General features: G+C 42.4%; 1 protein-coding gene across 12 annotated transcripts in view; it reads right to left on the reverse strand.

Annotated features, from left to right (window-relative positions):
- The window catches only part of ATP7B (ATPase copper transporting beta), a 46,254-nt gene that overhangs the window by 6,063 nt on the left and 14,866 nt on the right, over positions 1-25,325 (reverse strand). For 10 of the 12 annotated variants that reach the window (XM_066989548.1, XM_066989539.1, XM_013179655.3 and 7 more), the window contains 15 exons: positions 17,620-18,847; positions 15,808-16,038; positions 14,528-14,691; positions 13,590-13,751; positions 11,616-11,692; positions 11,076-11,250; positions 10,266-10,499; positions 9,982-10,073; positions 9,742-9,869; positions 7,402-7,556; positions 7,061-7,195; positions 6,051-6,245; positions 4,277-4,459; positions 2,591-2,789; positions 1,148-1,294 (listed from right to left, as the gene is read on the reverse strand). In XM_066989548.1, coding sequence (XP_066845649.1) covers positions 1,148-1,294; positions 2,591-2,789; positions 4,277-4,459; positions 6,051-6,245; positions 7,061-7,195; positions 7,402-7,556; positions 9,742-9,869; positions 9,982-10,073; positions 10,266-10,499; positions 11,076-11,250; positions 11,616-11,692; positions 13,590-13,751; positions 14,528-14,691; positions 15,808-16,038; positions 17,620-18,847 — 3,505 coding nt within the window. Of the gene's footprint in view, positions 1-1,147; positions 1,295-2,590; positions 2,790-4,276; positions 4,460-6,050; positions 6,246-7,060; positions 7,196-7,401; positions 7,557-9,741; positions 9,870-9,981; positions 10,074-10,265; positions 10,500-11,075; positions 11,251-11,615; positions 11,693-13,589; positions 13,752-14,527; positions 14,692-15,807; positions 16,039-17,619; positions 18,848-19,827; positions 19,890-24,412; positions 24,554-25,325 lie in introns of those variants that run through there. The other 2 variants (XM_013179665.3, XM_048068380.2) reach the window with 2 other exon arrangements.

Raw genomic sequence — 25,325 nt, forward strand, 5'->3', positions numbered from 1 at the left:
TCCTTTGATAAAACTCTTGGACCAGGAAGAAGGGGAAAAGAAGCGGGTAGCTTTTAAACATGCCTGACTCATTGGTTTTATGGTATGGACAAATATGATTGTGGGCCAGAGAGAGTTTTGTGCCCAGGTCACATGCTGAAGCTATTCTTCCAGGATGCAGAGTATGTGTTTTTATATCCCCTAATCTTTCAGGGTTGGATCTCTACTGCAATTAATTACTTCTCTACAGGAACGTTGTGCCTATCTTCCAACACATCGACTGAAAGGTATATCCGTGTTTTCTGCACATGACTTACAAAAATCCCATGCTGTTTTATCACTGCGTGTTACCTTTTCAAAAGCAAGGCCTTAAGAAGGTTTTAGTCCCCAGTTCCTCTGGTCACTATCACTACCAATAATAGGAACTCCAAGTGTACATCAGGGTCCTGATTTGCAGCATTTGATTTTGCTGGACCCTGATGGAGCCCCAGTGGAGACATGCAAAGGCCTCTGAAAATTACTCTGTGGGCACATCAAGATTATATATTCACTAATCAAATCAGAGGCCCCAAATCAAGACCACAGGTACACTGGCAATCTATCACCATTACAGCAGCCTCTCGTGTTAAGGTACTGTCTAGGATCCCTTTCTGTGTAGCACAAAACAGAAGCCCTCTGGAAAATCTCATTTAGTCTAATCTAGTGTTTCTTTTATACTTGAACAATCTAACGAACTGCCACGTTTATTCATGAAGTATTTTGAAATCAGTAAAACAACGGGTCAACCTGAAATCCTTAAGTGATGTAAAGTCAGGGTGGGCAGGGTGGGACATCAGTTTGTGGCTGCATACCCTGCACCAGCACTGCTTTTTGGAAGCAGGAGGTTCAGAAATGAATATTTAAATTAAAAATTACCCAACAAGATCTTTAAACACTGAAAGTAATAATTATTATTTATAACATTATAAGTTATTGTAATATTATAATATCACAATTGTATTATTATATATATAGTATATATATTGTATTATTATATAAATACTGAAAATAATAAGTAGTAGTAGTTTCTTGACACTAAGTTACCAATGAATTGGTTCCCTTTGTTTTTATCCCTTCCACAGTAGAACCATTTGACATTTATTAAGTCTCTTCAAAGAACAGCAGTTACCATCTATAGCCACTAATACGGCAGTCTGTCCTTTGGTTTCGTGGTCTGTCATTGCATCATTTACATCATTCGCAATGTGCAAGCCATTGCGTCGCATCCACTCACGATTTCCAATCAGTACCGAGTACACATGGGAAGCTGATGGACCTTTGTGGGGAGAGAAAAGAAAAATGAGAAATTTACAAAAACGAGACATGCCAGAGACATTATGTTTGAGAACGACAGTTTCAAGCTGCATTAGCATTGAAACACTCTGCAGAGGTTTTGTGTGTGTCTTTGACTGGGAATGGCCACATCAAAGACACTTCATCTGGGGGCTTATCAAATTAAATGAGGCTTATTTGAAGTGCTGCTGTCATGGCCAAACCCAAATGCATAGCCACTACCTGATGACAGCCTCATAAAACTCTTCTCCTTCAAGACTCACTTCTGAGCCCGTTTATACACAGAACTGCGTCATGAACTTAATGGAAGTATTTGCACATATTTGCCTTTGTGAGTTCGCATTGTTTTTCTGGATAAGTGCAGTGTGCACACTTCCTAAATGTCACGCCACATTGTTCTCACAACTAACAACTTCTTTCAAATATAAAGGCTATTTTTGGTAACAAAAAAAGTAGTTTTGTTCTAACAAACAATGAAACAGTATGGAGAGCACTTCATTAAGAAGTCAATCCAACTTCACAAAAGCCATCTGAAGCAAGAGAGAAGACATTACATCAACACTATTCACAAATGGCACAGTTCTGATGATTACACTTCTTATTTTATTTAATTCTTCTAATAGCTTTCTCAAAAAGGTCAGAAGAGACACAGTCTTCAGAGAACTGATGAGCTTCTTAAGGAAGGCTTTCAATATGTATTCTTTCTCTCGTACAATAACAAAGATCAAAGTGCCTTTCACAGAGCCTGAAACAAAAATAAATGTATTGGCTAAATCAAAAACATCAGGCACTGCAACTTTTATTGCGCATCTGCTGAATGTTTTTGTTGTGTTTTCGTTTTAATTAAGTGCCTTGAGAGATATTGAAACAGAAAACAAAAGGTCCAAGTTATTACAGAACTAAAAAGTAGGACATAAATGTAGCAATAAGATAACGTATGTTAAAGGTAATTGCCCCAAGTGAGATCATGCTAATTGTCAAACTTTGCTCTCTGCTGGACCATTCTTCTGTCCAAAAGGGACCTTGCTGACTATGGCTTATTGCCTATGTATTGTACAGACTTTTGGAGTACTCAGCACTGTAGCATCTAGATCCTTAATTAGATTTCTGAACTCCAGAGCAATTGAGAGTAGGGGAGAAGAGAGTCTGAATTTTCATTAGGGTGTATTTTTGTCCCTCGTGTTCTTTGTCTTTCTCTCCATCTTTCTGCTGTTTCTAGTCTGGCAGGATTCATTGGCCCTTGCATTGCAACCAGCAGTCCCTTTGGGGGCAGACGTACCTTCTGATTCAGAGAGCGCGATCAGTGTGTTATCTTCCAGAGGAACGCTGCTGTCCCCACTCCTGTTAGCGACCGGCTCACCCAGACCCTCCTCGGCCATGCCCAGGATGGCCTCAACACCGCCAACTTTACAGCTGATGCCACAGCCTGGGACTGCCTGGAAGTTGGTGCAGTACCCCAGGCTCTGAGTGCCAAGCTCCTGCAGATGTAAGCAGAGTTCACCGTCAGTACCGTGTGGTACAAATATTAGACAACTCCCACCAAAAAGAGACTTTATTCTTCCTCTTGACAAAGACTTAAAGCAGCATAGAGCATCAATAGTGCAGAAATTAAAACAAGGATGTTCTAGATGTGCTGGGGTTTTCAAAGGCAAAGAAGTTACAGTTTGGTTCATGACCTCAGCCAAGACTAGGAACTAAAAAGAAATACTACAACAAGCCATACAGCCTCTGGAAAGAGGCAACTTCTAGTTAGCTTCACAGACAAGTGGCTGTGTGGCATTAGCCCTTATGCATATACACACACACATATAAGGACAGTGAAAACCTGCATCTAATTCCTGTGATCTGCTGATCTGGTGGATGATTCTACTAGGGAAACTTTTTTTTTTTTTTTTTGTGGAGTGAAGGAGAAGCCAGTGGGTACCTTCAAGATGAGAAAATGGATTACCAGGACCCTATGGGTTGTTTTTTTTTCCCCATTCTCTTTGCAATTCATTCATTTATAACCAAGTTATTCTGGCTTATCACTTGAAGTCAGAACTATGTGTACCTTTCAGTGACCTCATTACAATGCCAAGATGATAAGGCACATGGTAAGAATACCTTCAAACAGTATAGCATTTGAATTCATATAACCATAAGCCAGTAATAATTGGTGCATGTGACAATGACAGAAGTATCAAGGAAACTAAGACAAATTTGGAAACAGAAAATGTTATATACAAAAGAGGCAACTGAATCGCTACCTACACTCTTTTTTTCCTTCTAAATTTACATGTTAACTTCTAAATTTCACCACTGAAAGATCTATCATTAGTAAGTTTCAGATTCATCAACTAATGACAAGAAGCCCAGTGACTTTTCTTAGCAGCAAGAAGTTGGTTATTTTTAAAGCAGGTTTCCTACGCTGGTTTCTATTTGTGCCTTCATTCTTCCTGAAATACTTGATGAACACATGCGATATGTAAGTGACCTCTAAGGATCACGTGTGAAAACGTGAGTAATCTATTAATTCATTTGTGAGATTCACACGTATCACAGGATAGTATTCACGTTTATTTTAAAGCTTTTTGCTTAATCTATTCAGATAAGCAAGTGACTAATAGAAGTGACTACTACCATCAGGTAATATGTGAAATGTCACCACATATTTGCTTCATGATGCTATTTTAAACATAAGCATTCTTCCTGCATGTATTCTATAATCCTTTTTTTTTCCTGTTATTTCTGGGAAAACGTCATAAGATCTTGCTTGAGGACTCCATAGAATTACCAGAAAACCAAAGCTTAGAATATGCCTTCTAGGTATCATCCAGAGTAAGATGCACCATCGTAAAATGCGCCAGCTTTTCAGCCTATTACTTTTCAGGGAGGCCTGTCCATCTGGAACTTGCTCATTTCACACAACATCGCTGCATTCACGTAGATCCCTTCAAGCCTGAGGTGAAACAGAAAGGCTAAGTACCTCTTTGCAGTATTTAGTGACTGCCACTCCTAAAGGATGCTCACTGCTGGCTTCTGCAGTGCCAACCACCGCCAGGACCTTCTTCAGAGAGAGCACAGCTGTGTCTCCCAGCAGAAGTACCCTCATCACTTTAGGAACTCCACAAGTGATGGTCCCAGTTTTATCAAACATCACAGTCTTGATCTGCAAGAAAGAAACCACAGTTATCATCTAAGCTGTGTGATCATAGGGATGCTTGCATGCTTTAGGCACATAAATGCAGGACAGAGATCAATAATCAGTTTACTGTAACCATACCAAGATGAATAAACCTACAAAAGCCAGGAATTCCTGTACTGTGAACTGTCTGTGCAATAGGACTCCTTATGCCTTCTTATTCATTGCCCATATAGCTGCTGTATCGTGCTGTACCTGTATCAGGATCTCAGACAACACAGTCACTGCAGGACTTGTCTGTGTGTGTGTACGTATTCCCATGCAGGATTCATGTAATGGCACCTTACCCACTTTTACCATGAGGTATGCAATACTAGGAGGGCTTTTTACAACTGCTGTTCCAAATGATTAACAATAGCATTTAGGAAAGAGGATTCAAAGTTGTTTGGAGATAGAGCAGGTGGGAGAGAATTCAAGAAACTGCAACAAATTCAAGAAACAATGATCTAACCAAAGCCAACCTCACCAAATTCAGCAATCACTTGTTAGCCAGACCTGTGGGTCTTGAGGAATCCACAAAGAACCAAGAAACACAGTCCCACATCCACTGAAACCCAAAGCTAAAGTCAATTCTAATCTTGAAAAATAAACACGGGACAGAGAAACACACAAACCAAAACCCTTAAAGGCAGCACTATTTCCATTCTCAGCTATTCCAACCCATCAACCCTGCAGAATCCAACAGGTCACCTAATTTGCCAAGCCCTGACCCAACTTTTCTCTGTAATCCAAAAGTTAAAAACAAAACAAAACAAGCTAACACTAATTAGAAGTATTTTTCCTGTGGTTTTTTTTGTAGTTGTTGTTTCATTTTGTTGTTGCTTTTGTATTTGTTGCTTTTTTGTTTTATTTTGCAGAGCCTCATAAAGAGCCTTCTAGCCTTTCCTACCATGTCCAGTAAAACAATAATTATTATCAGTCTGATTAACTTATTCTTACTATCCTTTTCACTTAAAATATTCTGTTTATGTCCAATCTAGTCTCCCATAGCATAGTTTAAACTAATCTTCTTTTTACTGGCATTGGACATGTCAAATCCTTCTTTCTCCTCCTCCTCCTTTCATCAGTTTTCTGCCTTTGAAAGGATTTTTCTGCCTCCCCTCCATCTTTTTTTTTCATTTTAAACTAAAACAACTTCAGATCATTCCACTTTTCTCTTACATCTTACATTTTAAACCACGATCACGAACAAGATACACATTTCACAGCAGCCCTCTGAGAAAATAAGAAAAGTGCTGGGATATCAGGCTTTCACGGATGAGAATGCAAAAACCAGAGACCTCTCAAGGCCGTGCAGAACATTAGCAGCCTCACAGGTATTAGACGGCAAAAACTGTTGGCTCTCAACGCATTGCTGTGACTACTTTGAATTGTGGAGAAAGGAGGTCAAGGTCATCATCTTTACCCTCATGATCAGCTGCCAATGGTAAAAAAAAATAAATAAAATAAGAAGTGAAAATGCTGCAGTCTTTCTCTGGATCAACGGGATTTCCTGCAAAATTGTATTTTATGTTGCAACAGCTGGGTAAGCTACAGAAAGTACAAATGAACTATTAACCTTGTGTGCCATTTCCAGGGGTTTTCCACCTTTGATGAGAATACCGTTCTGCGCAGCAACTCCTGTGCCCACCATCACAGCCGTTGGGGTAGCCAAGCCTAAAGAACAGGGGCATGCAATGCTCAGCACAGTGATTGACGTTTGAAACGCAAACCGCAGTATCAGTTCAGCTTTTGTAGCGTGTTTGTTCTGATTCTGCAAGAGAGAGGGGGGAAAAAAAAGAGGTGCATGTTTGCTGATAGAAGGTAACACAAGTGCAGTCAATCATATCCAGTTCAAAAAAAAAACCCACACATTTACCCAGAAACCTCCAGCAGAGGAAAGCAATCTATTATTGTTACTGTAATGGTAGAGAAACATCAATATTATGAATTGTTTATGGCATTATTTTGTGGCTTTCTTGCTGCTCAAGCACACATATGCTTCAGGACTTTCTGTCGAACACCACCTATTTAAGCAATACAGCAGAATTACCCTCACATTAAGGGGTCTGACAGAGTGACCCTGCTCTCAGGCTCCTGGACAACTGTAACTTCCTGGCGTTCCCTTCATAATCTACCAAAGCCGAACCCTACTTCCAGGTGCACGGATCACCACAGTTGCTGAGCACAGCAATACACATCCTAAAGATAAGAGAAGCTCTCCTTCCTTCTAAAGCCAAGCCCACTATCTGCCATGGAACAGGATGTCCAACAAAATATCAAGCATAACAGAAATGACTCAGCGCCTTTCAATACAGTTATAGATAATGCTTAATGTTTAATCCAGAAGGATTAAATAATTTCAGTTTATAAGAACCCCACACAGAAACAAGGGCTAAAAGCACAGGTATATTTATACCCGCAAATATATTTTAATGAGTTTAATTATCTACTCCATGTAGAAAACACCACACTGTACAAAGACATTTGCCATGTTACAACATCAAACCCTGCACACGCAGAAGGTATATTAATTTCATTGGGAGATTTCACTAACATCAAAATCCAACTCTTAACGAAATTACTTACAGGAAAATATTTCTGAATGATATCAAATTTTATAAAACCAATTGTGATCCATACTATCAAAGTCACTGTAGAAATAATGATGATAAATGGAACAAAATATCCACTAAACCTATCTGCCAGTTGCTGGATAGGTGCCTACAAAAAGAAAAAGAGATATTTACATGTTTATGATCAAAACACAAATATGCAGAATTCATGAAAATAATAGTCTTTATCTGATTCTTTTTTTGAAGTCTGGAAAAACACAGTTTGCTGAATGTGTAAATATGTCAAAATAAAGAATTTTTTTTTCTTATTTAATCAAAATCTGTGAATAAGGCTTACTTTCTACTACGTTTTACCTTTGACATTTGAGCTTCTTCCACCAATTTCACAATCTGTGCTAGAGTGGTATCGTTACCAACATGGGTTGCGTTAACAAGAACTGAGCCATGCGCATTTATAGAACCAGCGATCACTGTGCTCCCAGGCTTTTTAGTGACTGGCATGGCTTCCCCTGGAAAGAAACAGTAAGAATAAATGTGCCAGACCAGTGCAAACACCTCTAATGACAGTGAACTTATCCATTAGCACACAGCACATTGCATGCTAGCAAAATCAGCACGCTGAATAATGACATGAAATCACATCTTGTCTGTCTTCTGAAGATATGTATAAGTGGTGTCATACTTCTATAAACCTTTTTCTGGGTTTATTTTTGCAGCAAGTGCCTTAGCAGACATCTCTGGCTCTTCCTTTTCAGCCTGCCTGAGATCTAGGGCTCTCATTCTCCGACCTTCAGAAACATAATCCCCAGGCTACAAACACCAGTGCTCTGTCTTTCCATCGCACACAGTACAGATGCCTGCATCCTGATATTTGAGTGGGCCCTGGTATAAATCTACAGTCTCTACTGCCAGATTTTCCAAAAAAAGGCCATGGTTTCTCATGCCTTCACTGGAACTTTGAGACAGGTGGGAGGAGAAGCAATCTTTCTGAGGATCTTGGCTAAGAAATGCATCACAAAATAAACAGCCAAAGGGACAGGGCCACTGTGAGAGAAGATAGTTAATTTTGGGGCACCCAAACGCAGGTTATTAAGGTAACAGAAAAGATTTCGGATAAATTTTCTCTGTATATAATGTTTATGAAAAACTGTCATTTGGCACCAGCAGAGGTTAAAAAAAAGCACAACCTGCGGACTGTGAACAGGAAGACCCAGCACAGCTCCTCAAACCACAGAATGTGGAAGTAGTGTACAACAAACAGATGGCTCAGCCACCTCTGTTTTCTGTGATTCTGCTTAGCAAATGGGTCAGAAACTAGATCTTATGCTTCATTCTTTCCTTTCCTCAACCAAAAAAAAAAAAAGTTAGCACTACTATCCCAGCAGGTAAAGTCAGCATCAGCCATCTCATTCCTTTCTCAGCTTTTTAATAAATCACTTCATTACTGAAGGAATTTGGCAAGGCTTTATTTGATTAATTGGACAATAACCAGTTTAATCTTCAAAAGCACAACAAAGTTGATCAGTCCTCTAACAAATCCAGCCTGCTGCCTGAAAAACACTACACTGCTTGGTGCGGTAATCACCAGCAACTGTAGAAGCTGGGGGTGGATGGAAATCCTACACCTTTCCCCAGAACAAAAGAGCCCGAACACCTGGATTATGACAATCCCTCTTTGCCATTTTGCTCTGAACCTCTGAGCTACAACTTGTCCTGACCTTTTGTCAGACCAATAATGGAGGAAGAAGTGTAAGGTTCCTTAGTCCTAACCCTCCAGTATGCCATCCCTCAAAAGGGCCAGGAACAAATTGACCTTAAAAGGAACTGCTACAAATTTCTCCAACTGATATTTTGTACAGCCATAGGAGTTTAGACATTCTGTCTCCATTTCTTCTAGCCTCAATTTTCAAAGACTAGAAAAGTTACTTCTGTGGCAAAGCTCCTATTCTCACATGGTCTCTCCAAGAATCTCTAGAAAACCTTTATTTTCTGTTCTTAAGGTAAGTGATAAGGACTGGTTCTCCTAAAATTAAGGGCGTCCCTCCTCCCCAGGCAAAGGAAATACATAACTACATCAAGCAAGCCAATGACAATGTAAAAGTTACAGATCCTTTAAGTTATTTATAAGAATTACACAATCAAACAAATCCTTATTATATTAACAAAATGAAATGAAAATTTCAGAAACTGTGAATAAGTCCTGTGACCCTTAATGAGCCCCACGTCATGAGGTTTGCTTTCTCTCTCCTTGCTCACTTGGCAGTCCCTGTTGGAAGCCCTGTCTGATGTCCACACATATACACCCCAGTATTTCAGCTGTACGTCTCCACTGCCCTTTAGAAGTTCTGAAAAGGTACCATCTCTACAAATATATTCCTGGGGAAACTGCCAACATATCTCTGTAGTAATGACAATAGTGTTTAGCCTCCATCCATCCCATCAACACATCAGTAAAAGTCACCAAACTGAGCTGAGATGCTTTTTTTTTTTTTGGTTGGCTTTGTTTGTTTGGTTTTTTTTTTGAGGGTGCATGCAGACACAGGATTTAGATTCAAGCTCACAAAGCCCAGGCACAGAGTTCATTAAGCTGGGAAGCTATTAAGACAACACCTTTTGTTTTGGGGCTGTTTTCTTTTCTTGTAAGAAAATGTTACAGAAGATTTCACATCCCTGCATAAGTTTAAGGGAAATTACCAGTAATGAGAGACTCATCTGCCATAGAACTGCCTTCAATGACCTTTCCATCCACAGGGAACTTTCCACCAGGAACAACTTTTACAATATCACCCCTTTGAACCAGTTCAACAGCTACTTGCTCCTCCCTGCAAAAGATACAAGTAGAACAGACAGATCATTTAGGCCAACAGCTCCAAAAGAATAATGCTTTCACATTAACTCATCAAGCCTAGGCTGAGTTTTTTTGGTCATGAATACCTGATGATAGAGTGATCAGGTCCAAGAGTCACCACAGTGGCTTCCGTGGCTTGAAGAGATATAAGTTTAGCAAGAGCTTCTGAGGTCTTACTCTAAGAAACAAAGATATATGGTTAAGACATACTGAGATATATAAATGTTGATGCCTACTGAATATGATGATACACAAACTCTAAATGACCATAGTACCATAAATATCAGAAACATCTGACTCCAAATTAATCCGAATAGTTTTATTCTATTCTCATTATAAATTCACAGTATTTTGTGTGAAGATGAGTTACCTTTGCTATGTGTTCAAGCCATCTCCCAAGGGCAATGAATACAAACAGCATTGGAGGAGTGTCAAAGAAAGTGACAGGACTTTTCTCTGCCTTTTCAATGATGGCCACCATCAGGATCACACAGGAATACACATAAGCAATCGTTGTGGCCAGTACGATGAGCACATCCATATTGGCCGTCTTGTGCTTCAGTGATTTGTAAGCTTGTAAGTAAAAATACCATCCACCAAGAAACTGTTGGTGTAAGCATGGACAAACTTGTATTAAGATCACAGCAGTGAAAGCAAGGAGCACATAATACCCCCTATAACAGAATTATGAACATGCAGTAGATAAGGGAAGGGATTGCTGTCCCATGTGAGCTTTATATTGATGCAACTTCAGTAGAGTCATCTACTTGGAGGTTGATTCCCTTGTCATCCTCTCACTCGCCCTTCCTTACTCCCTAAACAACTCTACCAGCTAAATACCACCCTCTTGTTAGAAATGCAAAATAAACAAAGCACAGAAGTTGAAGGGATTTACCTGTAGTTCCCCAAACAGTTTGCAACCAATCAGGTATTTATTTGGTTTAACATTACTTTCCCCTCTTAGAAATGCAACTGGCAAAACCATGGCAGGAGTAAGCGCTGTGAGCAATTACAGAATTGACATTTTGCAGAAAAGTCCCGCTTAATTCTATATAGGTGGTACAGAGAAGAGTGAAGGTATAATCCGTTAAACCCTTCCAGTCTCTTCTCTTTATCAGATCAGATTATGTAAATGGCAGATGAATAAAAAGCAAACCCTGAGGAAATACTCTGGACATACCTGAACAAAAGTGCACAGGACAAAGAAGAGAAGATTTAATATAGATAATCCAGGAATGAGATTCTGTTCCAGCACCATAGACCCATGGTGTCCGCCGTCAGGTATTAGCATATAAATCATTAGGATTAAGACAGGGATACCAAACACTAGGCTGCACAAGAAAGACTTCCTCCACCTGAAAAGTAGAAGCTGTAAATCCCCGCTCATGGCACACCCCACAGTACCCAGGCCAAACACCATGATGACAGTGCAGAGCAAGGGTATTAGTGCTGTACAAACACACAGCTTTGGGATATTTGGGAAAGATCCAACACTTCAGGACAATTTCAGTGTCTCCTACATATTTAAATGTAGAGAGCTTTATCTGTTAAGAACTGAGGCTAATCAAAGTAATGAAAGTATCTGAACCGAATAGCAAATCATAAAATTAAATATGCTTTATACAAGGATAAGCTAAATTAACTGGGGAAAGTAAGGATGGTGAATTACAAGAGATGATCTACATGCACTCATTACTGAGAGAGGAAGAGAAATACTTACTGCTGTATTTCTTTTTTATGATCCAAGTTATGTGCATTTGGAACTCTTCTAGACACAGAAGCATGAAAGCCAATTTCCTTTTTATTAAAAGGGGAGGGAAGATGAGTTAGCTTTGATTAAACTAACTATATTACTCATAACATACTTAAATGACACTACTTTTAGAAGAAATGTCAGAAAAGGACACTGTTCCATATTTAATAAATGCCATTTTCTTATTTATTTTCAGATCCTGCCAACGCGAAATCATATATCAGCCAGTACTCAAAACATGGACTATAAAGGACTTTTGTTATCTATACACAGAAAAAAATCATAATACAGTAAGTATCCTGGTTTCTTAAGCACAGGCATCTCCCATTGCTGGAATTCTGCTGCCCTCCTCTTCAAAGGTATTTTACGCACTTTCCTCCCCACTGGCATCAGTATGAGAGAGAGAAAACACCACAAAGGAAGGAAAAAATGTATACAAGTCTCTGGGCTAGTAAACCTTGCTAGCACGGATGCATTAAAACGAGTCCAGAGGAGGGCCATGACATGATCAGAGGGCTGGAGCACCTCTCCTACGAAGACAGACTGAGGGAGTTGGGGTTGTTCAGCCTGGAGAAGAGAAGGCTCCAGGGAGACCTCATTGCGGCCTTCCGGTGCCTGAAGGAGAGATAGGAAGGACTCTGTCAGGGAGTGTAGCGAGATGACGAGGGGGAATGGCTCTGAACTAAAAAAGCGCAGATTTAGATTAGACATTAGGAAGAAATTCTTCACTCAGAGGGAGGTGAGGCACAGGCACAGGCTGCCCAGAGAAGCTGTGGATGCCCCATCCCTGGAGGTGTTCAAGGCCAGGCTGGATGGGGCTTTGGGCAACCTGGTCTGGTGGGAGGTGTCCCTGCCCATGGCAGGGGGTTGGAACTGGGTGGTCTTTAAGGTCCCTTCCAACACAAATCATTCTGTGATTCATCTTGTTAACAGTGCAGTTCATAGATACATCTGAAGCTGAAAATCAGGATTACCAGACTCAGTTTAAACCTGCAAAGCTAACTGCAGAACAAAGCAAAGGTGCAAAAAGCCAGTCTGCCTGACACTTCCGTGAGCTACTGCATTGCAACCACTCCCCCACAACCCTCAAAAAAAAAAAAGTAAACTTAATAGCTGCATTATTAGATGCTCCTGTAGCAAGATGTACTTCACAGAACTACTCTACCAGCCTGAACAGTCTACTACTTACACGTTAACCACTGCTGCCACATCAGCTATACAGACAAAGAGCTTTTTCTGAACAAGTACTCTTAAGTATATGAGAGGAAGACAGTCTCTGCTGTTCTCCTGACTACTTTCTGTGTGTGGCTCATACAAGTTCTCTTCTCTTCTGCCAAAGCAAAAGAAAAAGCTTTGTCGGCACCTGAGCCATGATAACGGCAGATTTTATGATCTCTGCGGTTACTGATAAGCCAGGATTTTTTTCCTTTAGAGGCTGTATCACATCCTGTTTTGATTTAAGCAGTTTCTCTCTGAATTAATATGGGAATAAATGCCAGCGCATACAGAGATGTTTAATACTCGTGGTATGAACAGAGTTTAGCTCCCTGCTGTTACAAAACTCCTTTTACAGTCTCTTCCAGTGACAAGAGAAAGTAGTAGTTTCTTCTGAAGTACCACTTCACTGAAACAACTGGAAATTGTTGATTCCACACACAGAACAGCCAGAATGGATATACAGGCACTTTTACCAGACAGAGGTTTTAAAAGTTTGGGGTTTTTGTAATTTTTGGGGGGTGTTTTTAGAGCAACAGCCTGGGATGCTGTGTAATTCTGTGAAGCACAGCAGCTTCACCACATAGGCAAGACCATACACATACGGCAAACACCATACATTATCTGCAAAAGTCTGTGACACTCCCCAAATACCAGCTGTTTTATTTTTTTTAATTTCACCTTATAATTGTTCTTTTTTTTTTTTTCTCTCTAAAGCCTACCTACCTCAATTATTTTTATAATGTCTCGAGGTCCTGTAATTTCAGGATCAAACTGGATGTGAGCTTTGCAAGTAGCAAGTGCAACTGAGGCGTAGAATATGCCATTTGTTCTCATAAGTTTGGATTCAATGTTGTGAACACAAGAAGCACAAGTCATCCCTGTAATCTGAAGAAAACACAATTTTAGGTACATTTAGCAGCGTTTGAAATGAAAAGCAGCCTCTTCTCACTGTCAGTGTTAAGAAGGACCAGTCAATTAGCTTTAGCATTGTTGATGCAGGTTCAAGGAAGATAATTATTTCTCTTTTCAAGAAAACACTAATGACTGTTCAAACTCTGCTGGTAGTGACCAAAGCCCTCAGCATGAAGACTTTATAAAGCTGTCTTAAAGGAAACAAAGCTGAGAATATAACTGTCCACTTTTATTATAAAATTCTGCAACCAGCTAGCTTACTGAAATTTCCTGGTGGCTTCAGTAAGAAATGCTCCCACTTTCTGATCTATTAGCGTAACTGCAGACTGTTGTTACCTTTCTTACAATAGGTGTATGTCAGAGAATAAAAAGACTTTTGAAGAATCTGTCCTCAGTATGAACAATTTACTAATCTTACCCAAAATTCTCAGGCCTCTACTACAAACCCCCTAACATTCCCATCATGTGTTTGATGATATGTATTTTCTGTTCCATCTGTTTCATTTCCTCTTGCTAAAAAAAAGCCTATTTTATACACACAACTATTACTTTGTTTCAGCACCTTTTGACAGGTCCTTCTAAGATAACTTGATTTTCTCTTTTCAGCAATTAAGAAAAATCAGTGTCACCTGACAGAACTGACCTGCTGAGGCAACAACTCCTTAAAAAAAAAGGAATTTATAAGGAGCTGCTTCTTCTAAACCTGACATTTCTAAACTGACATACATTTTCAAGCATACATTACTTACAAGAAGCTCCACATTTCCTTCTGTTTCTGCATGATCTTCTATGACAGTTGCCTCAAAACCCAAATTCTGGATCAGCTGTGCTATTTCAAGAGGCTGTATGAACTCTGGCTTGTATTTTATCTCTGCTTTACCTGCCATCAGGGCTACCAACACTGAAACAATTCCTGTAGTGGCAATAATAAAAAAGGTTAGATAACATAGTTCGTTTGTGAGGAAGAAAAATAAAATATTACAGGTGATTTCTGATGTGGGCTGTAACAGCTTAGAGTCTTTTTATATCTAGTGATCTCTCTCTGCCTCCTTCTAGCGTTGTTCCCTGGTCACAGCAGCAAAGATTTTACTGAGATGCAACCATAACACAGTTCCCTTTAGCAATGACAGGAGTTGCAACAGGGACTCTGGAAAAAAGATGAGTCTTGCTATGGTGTAATGAGACAAAAAGAAAAATCATAAGCAATTTCTACACTGTTTGCTACAAGCTCTACCCTGGACCCTCTAAGTTTGGAAAGCCCTAAACAAATTCCACTGCGCAATGTTAGACCTTTTATTTTATTTTTAAACAAATCTAGTCTTAGAATCAAAAAACAAAGCATAAAAATCACAGGCAACAAAAGTGATCTGAAGTGCTAGATGTTTCTTGATTTGTATATTGATGCAGTGAGCATCACTGGGAGACTGCATCCATAAGCAAAACCTTCCTCTAAGGCATGCCAACATGAGACTGGGGACACAGGAATCTGTACGAAAAACCTTCCTAAAGCATTGGAGCAAACAATACTATGGCTCATCAGTTCATGTTCCGTACAGTCAGGGCAGATGTAGCTCTCCAGAATGCAGAGTTTGAACCTAATAAGCCTTGCTGTGCCTCAAGTAATTACCCAGGCACTGGAGCCACACATTTATTTGCACTTGCTTGTGCAAACATATGCTGAAGAACAAGTTTCACATCGCAAATGTGTCAGAGCTCTTGACAGCTCTGGAAGAGATGGATTGCTCTGTAAGGCCCTGCGAGCACAATGAGAACAATGACTCTGTTCTTGTCTTGAGCCTTATTTGAAATGTCCATCATATTACAACAACTTCCTGTTGCAAAACAGTTACGTCCACCGGGTAGGTCCACCAGTGCAGCAGGATAGTTAAACAGTGACATGGTTAAATTAGCACTAACAAAGAACGTGAAGTCTATGCAACCTCAAGACGTTCTACCACAGACTGCACAGAATACCTCCTCCAACCACTAGACCCATTCAGACGCATTACAGGAATGTCACATTTATTACCGTCTTCTTTCTGCAATTTTCGTTCGATGGTAGACACGCACGATGCACAGGTCATGCCAGTGATTTGCAAAAAACACTTCTTGGCTTCACTGGGCTGGTTTGGCCCATCAAGGTGAGGACCCTCCAGAAGAGCATCTGAGGCACGATCCTGGCGAGGAGACTCCGGAGCTCGAGGCTGCACCGCGGCATCGCTGGCGTCAGGCCGATGCTTGTGTTCTCCTGTGCCAGTATCTTGAATAAACGCACAATAAAGTGAACAAACACTATTTGAGGCGCGATACGATGAGACAAAACTACAAGCAGGCCATATTTATCAGTCATGCAAAGTCTCAGTTGTTTGAAAGGTGATATGGCAATCTTGGTTTCTTCATGGAAATGATACAGATTGCTACTGTGTGTGTAACAACATACACTCACCTGCGCTCCTTACATGACCATGTAACCCTGCACAGCCCCTTTTCCACTTTCAGATGGCAAATGGCTCCCTCCAATTTCAACGCCTAGACCTGACAGCTACCTCTGCTCCATAAAGATCTATTGGGATCTAGAGGGGCCTTATCCAGCACAGAGAACACAGCCCAACCCGACGGTCATTTTGTCCTTGCTGCCTTCTACACAGAGCTCATAGCACTTCATCTCTACCAGGGAAAAGGACGAGTTTCTCAACAGGTTTCTCCTTCTGGAACAATGTTTATAATGCAAGTATTGCAAAATGAGTAGTGGGAGGATTTGCAGCGCTCAGACCTCCACACACACAGGCCCACTGTGATCATCTTTGTTCTTTGCCAGGTTACAACCACCCAATAACTAACTCTTCCAGCTGCACTCACAAACCAGATCTCTCAGGCAGCATATTTGTATAAAGGAGCAAGAGTTGCCTCTGAATGTGTTAAACACAGGGGCTTCCCTCCTTTCCCACAGATAGATCAGGAGCTCTCCTACCAACAAATTACGAAACAAACAAATCAGAATTAAATGTCACATATGGACTCCTCCTCATTTGTAGCTGTTCCATAGGTTCAGAGGGATTGGACCCACAAGAAAAGCTCACAGGACTGGGTATATCGGGATTAAACCAATTCATTCCAGGTAAACTACATCCGTATCTGAGAGGAAATCTGTTCGGAGCTGAAGCAAGTAAATATTGCCACTTTTGGAATTCACCAGAGAGATTACACACCACAGCAACTTCTTAAACATTGAGCACGTGTACAAAGTGTACAAACTGCGCTGCAGCTGACATGTAAAAGCACTGCCTGCTTCCCACCAAAGCGTACATGAAGCACTTACTTTGCTGAAAGCAATGCTTAGGTCTTGGATAAAAATACTGAAGAAATAAAGGATTAAGACACTAAGAAGAGATTTTAACTAAGTAAAAAGTGGTTTTAAATGAAATGTATTTCTTTAGGTTTGTACTTTTTTTGTATTTTGGAATGTAAATTAAAGCATTCAGCTTGACAGATCTACTTACAGCAGCCTGTAGGAGGCTGGAGTAGTCCACAGGAGGAAACCTACTGCAGAGGGTAGGGGCATCTGCCACTTTGAAGACTTTGTGCCAACTTCCAAGCCTTTAGGTTTCATAATGCAAACTAACTCTTCTACCTCCTAGTGCAGCTTTTTTTAAGAGCTGAAATGAGGTGCTTCACAGCTGAAAGGTCTCTCCATTGCTAAGTGAGATCAGATCAGACCAGACCCTTAAGAAAGGTAACACCAACACAACATTTTAAGAGTTATCTCCAGAAGAGAGCCTCAACTCAGATAGCTCATGGCCTAGCTTGGCACTCTACCCCCAGAAGAGAAAAACACTGTTACCTGCCAGCAGGGACACATCAAACCCCATATCTTCTATGGCAGCTCTCAACTCCTCTCCATTTGTGACAGCTGGATCATAACGTATGGTCCCAGTCTTGCCAGCTAAAGAAACTGCTATGTGCTGCACACCTTGTCTCTGCGATATTGTCCCTTCTATGGACTGCACACAGGAATTGCAGGTCATACCATCAATCCTAACAACAGCCGTGCACGTCATGTCGTCCAGTGGCTCTCCAGCAAGACCGCATAGCAAAGCAGGTGGTGGAGATGCTTGGTTATTTGCTTCTGAATCATTAAGGAGGTGCACTTTAAAGTTTCCAGGTGGAAGGGACTCAATAGCTTGCTGCAAAGCTGACAGGGTAATTAAATTTGGGCTGTACTGTACAACGGCACATTTATGCTCCAAAGATACGTTAATACTTTCCACGCCTGGAAGAGAGGATATGTTTCCTTCAATGTTTCTGACACAGGACTTGCAGTGCATGCCTTCTATCTGTACAGTCACGGTAGCTGTGCTACACATCTTGGCAGCCTGTGGACCCAACCCGCTGCTCTCAAGACTTGCCGGTGTCTCCTTGGGGTCTGCGCTCTGCAGGCGCCCAAGATCAAGCACGCCAAGCTTCAAAGGCGTCGATTTACTCTTAACGGTGCAGTCGTACCCCAGGCTACTGATATGGCTCTTGAGTTCCTCGGGCTGAATGATGTAAGGCTGGTAAGCGATGATTGCCTCCTGGTTAGCGAGCGACACCTTGATTTTTGCCACACCATGCAGCTTCTTCATCTTTCCTTCGATGCTGGTGACGCAGGACTGGCACGTCATGCCTTCTATCCGAAGCTTTATTACCGCTTCTCTCGAGCACGGTAAACTTACAGACGCTGGTGTCAACCTCTCTTCTGCGATGTTAGCGTCAAAGCCCATGTCCTGAATTTCCTGGCAAATCTGTGCAGGGCTTATTTCTGACTGCAGGTACTTTACTAGGGCATTATTCTGTTCAAGGGAGACTTTAATACTCACGATGCCCTTCACCTTGGAAATTCGTCCTTCTACTGACTGCACACAAGACTGGCAAGTCATCCCCAGAACAGTGACTGCAACAGTGCGCTCTTGGGAAGATGGTGAAGGCAGGGTTTCAAAGCTCTCCTCGTAGCCCATGTTGTCAAAAGCAAAATTCTGTTTCATTGTAGGTTCCAGCGCACAGCTAGGAGGGGAATCGGTGTTGGACAAAGCCTAAAGAGAAAAATAAAAATAAAATGTATGTACCTTTATCACTGTAAAAGCAGCAATATTCTTCATAAGCCCTCAAAGCAGTCTACTTCCATTAAAATATTTCACAATGTTAACTTACACTTGGACTACACTACCAGTTAGCTATGCAGTATGAATCAGGCCTCTGACACTTCTCTTGAGCAACAATTTTAGAAATATCCACATTCCCAATCCAATCATTTATAACTTGTGCGCTCCTGCTGTGCAGCCCAAGCTCTGCTCTTCGCAGCAGACTGTCACCGGCACAAAGGGTCACAGGAGAGCGCACACTGAACATCTCTCCACAAACATCAGGAGCCAACAGTTTGGCCAAGCCACTACCAAAACAAAATAATACGCCCACAGAAAACAGATTTAGGAAATGCCAGAGCCCAAAACCAGGCAGGACCAGTTGCATGATACCTGCAACACCATACGTGTACACACAAGGGTCTGGATAGTCTGCAAATATACAGATCTTTGAATTTAAAATCTACTCTCAAAGATTTTAAAAGACATATATAGGCAGATGCTTCCACTATATTTTAATCTACCTCGTTGTGAGGTACCTAACAAAGATCAGATATTGAGCTCCAAGAGCTCGCTGGTTTGATCCAACACCAATTTTCCGAATGTCACAGCCATTACTGAAGTAGATTAGCCTGAAGTGGATTAACCATCAGTCAAATCATGGCCCACAATACTGCAATTCTACAGTTCAGTGCACTCAATTCAATTGAAAAATGCAATATTAATAAAAATTATAAAGGCAATGTTTCTCACGGAAGAGGTAATGAGAGCACAACTCTCCGTCATCAAAGGACATCGCAATGGGGAGGACTTAGAAGGGGAGGGACGAGCCCAAGATCTCCAAGTTTCATGGAAAGAACTTCAAAATTCATGTTTGGGACTTGAGGCAAATTTATCTCCTAAAGATCTAGATGGAAGCTACTATGACAAACCTATTAACTTGCTTGTGAAGGGCTCTCCACCGCTTAATAAAGCAATACGTGTCTTCTTTCTGCTAAAGAGAAAAAAACAAACAAACAAAAAACTCTCTCCTCAGTACTGCAGCACAAACGAAAAGCATTCAGGCTGCTTATTAACACTAGACTGCTCCCAGTTCATTTCATGCAGCATTCAAAATTCATTAACTTGATTTTGTTTCATGCTTAGAGAGCTCGGGAATAATGATGTCTGGGTCACGACCAAAAAGGCAAAAATTAAAACTAAGAAATTTGCTTTCAGTCTTCTCTGTACTGCATTTATTAGAACAGAATGAGAATACTCCCTGGGAAAACAGAAGTGCTGGTAAACAGACAGAGGCCACTGCTTCAGTCGTGTGAGTGCAGCACTCCTCTGAATCTCATCTTCAGGTGAAGGCAGAAATGGGTTTCCTGATGATCCCATCACCTCCTGCTCTACAGAACAGTTCCCTGAGTTTTTGCCATGGATGTTTATGGAAGCCTCTAAATAAAAATCGAAAGCAATCGAGTCTTCAGGCTTGACTCCCATTAGCGGTGCAGGCTCAGTTCACAGAACCACAGCAGGGCAGAGGCTGTCAGGGAGCTCTGGAGGCCCCTGGCCCCAAGCCCCGCTCCAGCAGGGCCCCCCAGCGCAGGGTGCCCAGGACCCCGTCCAGGCGCCTTGTGCCGCTCTCCCAGGAGGAGACCCCACAGCCTCTCTGGGCAGCCTGGGCCAGTGCTCAGCCGCCCGCCCAGCACACAAGTGCTGCCTGGTGCTCAGAGGGAGCCTCCTGCCTGCCCCTTGGTGCCCACTGCCCCTGGCCTGGCGCTGGGCACCCCTGAAAAGAGCCTGGCTGCAGCCTCTTTGCCCCCTGCCTGCGGGGATTCACAGCCCTGGGTGAGATCCCCCTGAGCCTCCTCTTCTCCAGGCTGAGCAGTCCCAGCTCTCCCGGCCTCTGCTTGCAGGAGAGGTGCTCCAGGCCTTTCGTCATCTGGGTGGCCCGCTGCTGGGCTCTCTCCAGTGTGTCAAGGTCTCTCTGGTAGTGGAGGGCCCAGAAGTGGACCCAGCACTCCAGGTGTGGCCTCACCAGCACTGAGCAGAAGGGAAGGATCACCTCCCTCAACCTACTGGCAACACTCCGCCTAATTCAGCCCAGAGCCATCAGCCTTCTTAGCAGCAAGGGTCACGTTCAGCTTGGTGTCCACCAGGACTCCTGCTTTAAGGCCACCAGGTCGAACATGACCCCAAGATAACTAGGAGCGACGGCCACCACCAAGCCATGGATGCTTTGACCAGCCTGGAGCTGCAGTGTGCACCTTCAGCTCTGCAGCGTTACAAGGCAGCCCCTCGCTATCCTGGCATGAGCCCACCCTCTGTGCCTCCTTCCCTCTCTGCTTGTGGGCTCAAGGCTACACTCCAGAGATGCTGGGGAAGAGTTATGTAAATATTTTAGCTCCTGTGTCCCTTTTACTCCTGCACACATGGCAGTCCCTCTCTCCTTGCACTTTCCTCCCCAGAAGTTACTGAAATCCTCAACATAAATAGAAATATGCAGCCAGCCCCTCCCCTCAAAATGAAATACAATTGATTAATGGTCCTTATTTAAGTGCAGAAAAGACAATTCCATGCTTATTTCCTCCTATTTGTGCCCTCACAGTTTAAAAATAATACGGAGTCATATATGGGGAAAAAAGCCTGTTTGAAAAGTGTCTCTCACACACTTTATTTCAAATGCTGCATAACCTTAAACATTCATTTATGTTCATATCTACTTTGAGAAGCCTATTTCAATACTGTCCTTTGTCTCCTCTTCCCTGTCTCCAACTCCCATGAGATTTGGGTCATAGTGAGAAGCTCTTATCTTCATGAACACTCAGCAAAGCAAAAAGATTCATGCGTGCTACAGGAGCTCACTGCGTGCATTTGCTTTTCTTTGTATAAAGGCATTTGTGTTCCTCATTCTTTGATAAAACTGAGGAAGAGCGGGGTGAGACACGCAGCCTCCTCGCCTGCTCCTATCCAACATGTTTCTGGCAGCAACCTGCAGACGGAAAACAGGCAGCATCACAGCTCTTGGGTCCTTCGCTGCGTCTCCTCCACCCCACACTCACTAAACATCTCCATTTTCCTATGCGCCTACTGAAATAAAAGTGATTCAAATTACATAAAGTGATAAAAGGGTATTTACTGGCACCCAGTCTGCTGAAAAAAACATAAAAGCAAGGACTGATTTTACTATTTCAATGCATTTTTTGTCACAGGAACATCAAAACTTGGCCATCAATTGATGTTTTGGATAAAAAGGTGTACCAGCATTTAGAAGAATAGGCAATATTTTGTTCATTATTTGACAAAAACTGGTATTTGTGCTCTGTATGAGAAACATCCTTATACACATTTTTTTATTATTATTAACAAGGAAAAAAAATAGAGGAGAAGTGGGTATAAAAAGAAGAGAAAAAATATCTCCCTTAAAAAAAATCAAAATAATTTGAGAATCTCTCCCCCCTCCAAAACAAACAAACAAAAACAGAAATGTGAACATATTCAAACACACTATCTAGAAAGTCTTCAGTATTTTTTAACAGCTTCAAAAAATGCTCCCAGGATAAGGAGCATAGCCACATCTACAGGCATGTCTGTGCCAAGGGGTGTTTCTACACTAGATGAGAGGACAACAGCAAGTTCACGTAAGGAGCTGACCGTCAGGCATACAGAAATGTGCACATTCCTACATATAATCTCTACATTCCAGCATGTATTCTTCCTCAGGCACACACTAGGTCTCAAAAGAGGGTTTCTTGATAGCAGCTATCAGCTGCACGTTAAATGGCATCCAGGAGACTCTATCAGAGATACCACCTGCAAAAAAAGCCCAATCTGGGACACCCAGGTAACATCACCGGTACCAAGGTCACCAAACAAACACCAACACTAAGAGAATGGCAGCTGGTTAATCCTGGTGCTGCACAGCCTGACTCTTCCAGGCATCACCCCTCCTGCTTGCTTCTGCCCAGAAATCTGAATGAATCAAAGAAAAGTCATCTGTCTGAACATCTCAATCTGAGCAAACTGGCTGCAGCGACCAACTCTTTTCGCCTAACATGCCAAAGGAGGCCTGCTTACTTTTAAGGGGACGTGTACACAAAGTCTGTTTGCTCTACAACACGCCGGCATATTTTTACAATGACTACGTAAAAATTATGTAAATAATGAAAACATGAAATTAGGACAATTATTTCCCTCCCCTGTTTTGCACATAAAAGTTGCCACTCAAAACACAAAACAGAGGGAGGATCTGGTCTGAAAACTGAGAAAACCTAATGAAAGCTGAGCCGTGAAGATCATTTAAACAACAGCCCTTAAATAGAAAAACAATTTTAAAAAAAGGGAAGAAAGTTAAGTAGGGTCCCATTGGAAGAGAAGCAGCAATAGCTGGAGATGGCTTTAAAGGAAATGCCAGAGGTGAAACTATTCCCATCTACAGCAGGCAGCTCCGCCCACGAACCATCTGAAACCATTGACATGAATGGGTCTGATCCCAGCTCCCAGGACAAGGATTTCAGAACAAACCCATTGGTGTCAAGAGTTGCCCTCCTTGCTGTCTCAGGCAGGAGTTGAGCCTCTGTGCCTGCCCTGGAGAAAATCTGGGCCTGGGGGCAGCAGGAAGAGGCCAGAGGCTCCCGTTCCCCTGGCAGGAAGGAGATCGTTGAACAAGAATACGCCGCGGGGCTGGAATAACTTCTCGGGAGAGCGTGGAGGTGGAGCAGAGCAGGGTGACACTGCTGGATTGGGAGTGCCCGAGTCTCAACTCACAGCTTGATGCGCAGCAATTTGCCCTGTGGTGTCCAGAGCTCGGTGGCAGGTCCAGGGGGAGAGGTGTCTGCTGCCTGTGGCCTGTGCAGCTGGTGGGGCAAAATGGCCCTCAGAGACCCAGGCTAACCAACGTCCCCGAAAACGAGCTGCTTCTTTCGGGTACTCCCATTCAGAAGTACAAAGGCCAAGGGTTCAACACAGCACTGAAGGGCTACAGAGCAAACCTGAGGAAAACAACTGAGCTGGAAGAAAAAAAGACGACAAAAAAACACACCGCACTGGGCAAGGCCCTCCCTCACACATGGTGACCAGCATGTGTCACCTTGTCATCCCTTTCCCCCTCACTTCCCCTGCCAGGGAGGTGCAGCCACCTCCCGAACACCGGTGTAAAGCCCTCAGTCTCCCAGATATGACGCTGAGGCCATGCTGGCTGCACCCCACAGCTCCCCAAGCATCACCCACACTGACATCCCCACAAGGGGAGCTGGGGCTGCCCTCAGACATCCACCGCCTGCTGCTGCCACGCTGCTCCTGCTCCTCATCTTTCATAGCCAGGCCACACCATCTTGTGCCTCAAGAATCCTTGCCGCAGTTGTCCCTCCTTTGGCTGGGACACCAAATTTCATATCCTGAAGTTCAAGAGCTGGATGCCTCATCACAATTCCAGGCAGTCAGCTGGCACGGAAACGGGGCTCGGCCCGTTGAGCAAATTCCCGAGATTCTCCCCATCTGCTTGCCCACAAATGCCAGATCTCAGCCTCTCACCTGGTGTCTCTGAAGGTTTTGAGCTGCTCTTTCCCCCAGACATCCACAGGCTGAAACCAGCTATTGCCCTCTTCCCTCGAAGCGCACAACTGCCGAAGAATTAACTTATCTGCTGCTTTACCTTCCCTGCTTTGCTCTTTCACAAGCTGCTGATTCATGGCTTTGGATTCAGGCAGGCAGTAACGCACAACCGAAAAGCCACATACTAGTAATTAAATACTTCAGATGTTTTCCCAGTTTGTTATAGGTTGCCAGCGAACAACAAAATGAGGACAGAACAACAGAACAGCCTTGGGAACGTCAAAGGTCCAGAGTCTTCAATTTCATGCCTCTAACAGCGTCATTTCTGAGTGGGCCGGAGGCAGAAATTCAGCTCTCTTCCTCCTGAGCAAATCTCAGCGCAGCCTGTCCATCCATCTTGTCAGCACATTCTGTTTAGCTGCATCAGGTCATAAATGGTTGTTCTTCCTTCCTTCTTCCCCCTCCACGCCTCAAGAAGATCAACACGTGAGTACCCACTAGTGTTAGTACCTACTTCTAACACAGCTTTTTGTTTTCCAAACGGTTCCTGAGTCTTAAACAAGGAAAACACAACAAAACAATCTCCACCTGGAAATTGTGATTAAATGAAAATACTACTTTAAAGCCATGTAACTTTATGGTGGTTTTGTTTTCAAAATGCTAAGCTGCCCTGATGCTTCTGGCCTGGGTTTGCTTATCCCCTTTTAGGAACGGGATTTTCCAACAGGACAGAGGATGGGGAAATGTTTATGCGGTTGCATTCAGTGTTACTGAAATGATACCCATATACACCATACTTAATAAGCCTTAGAGACCTAAACAAGTGTTTTTAAATTAAAGAGAGCTATATAAACCATACTAGGCTCAGTGGGAAAGGGAAAAGCCTTGTCAT

The sequence above is a fragment of the Anser cygnoides genome, chromosome 1 (genome assembly GCF_040182565.1).
Source record: "Anser cygnoides isolate HZ-2024a breed goose chromosome 1, Taihu_goose_T2T_genome, whole genome shotgun sequence".
NCBI classification, from domain to species: Eukaryota; Metazoa; Chordata; class Aves; order Anseriformes; family Anatidae; genus Anser; species Anser cygnoides.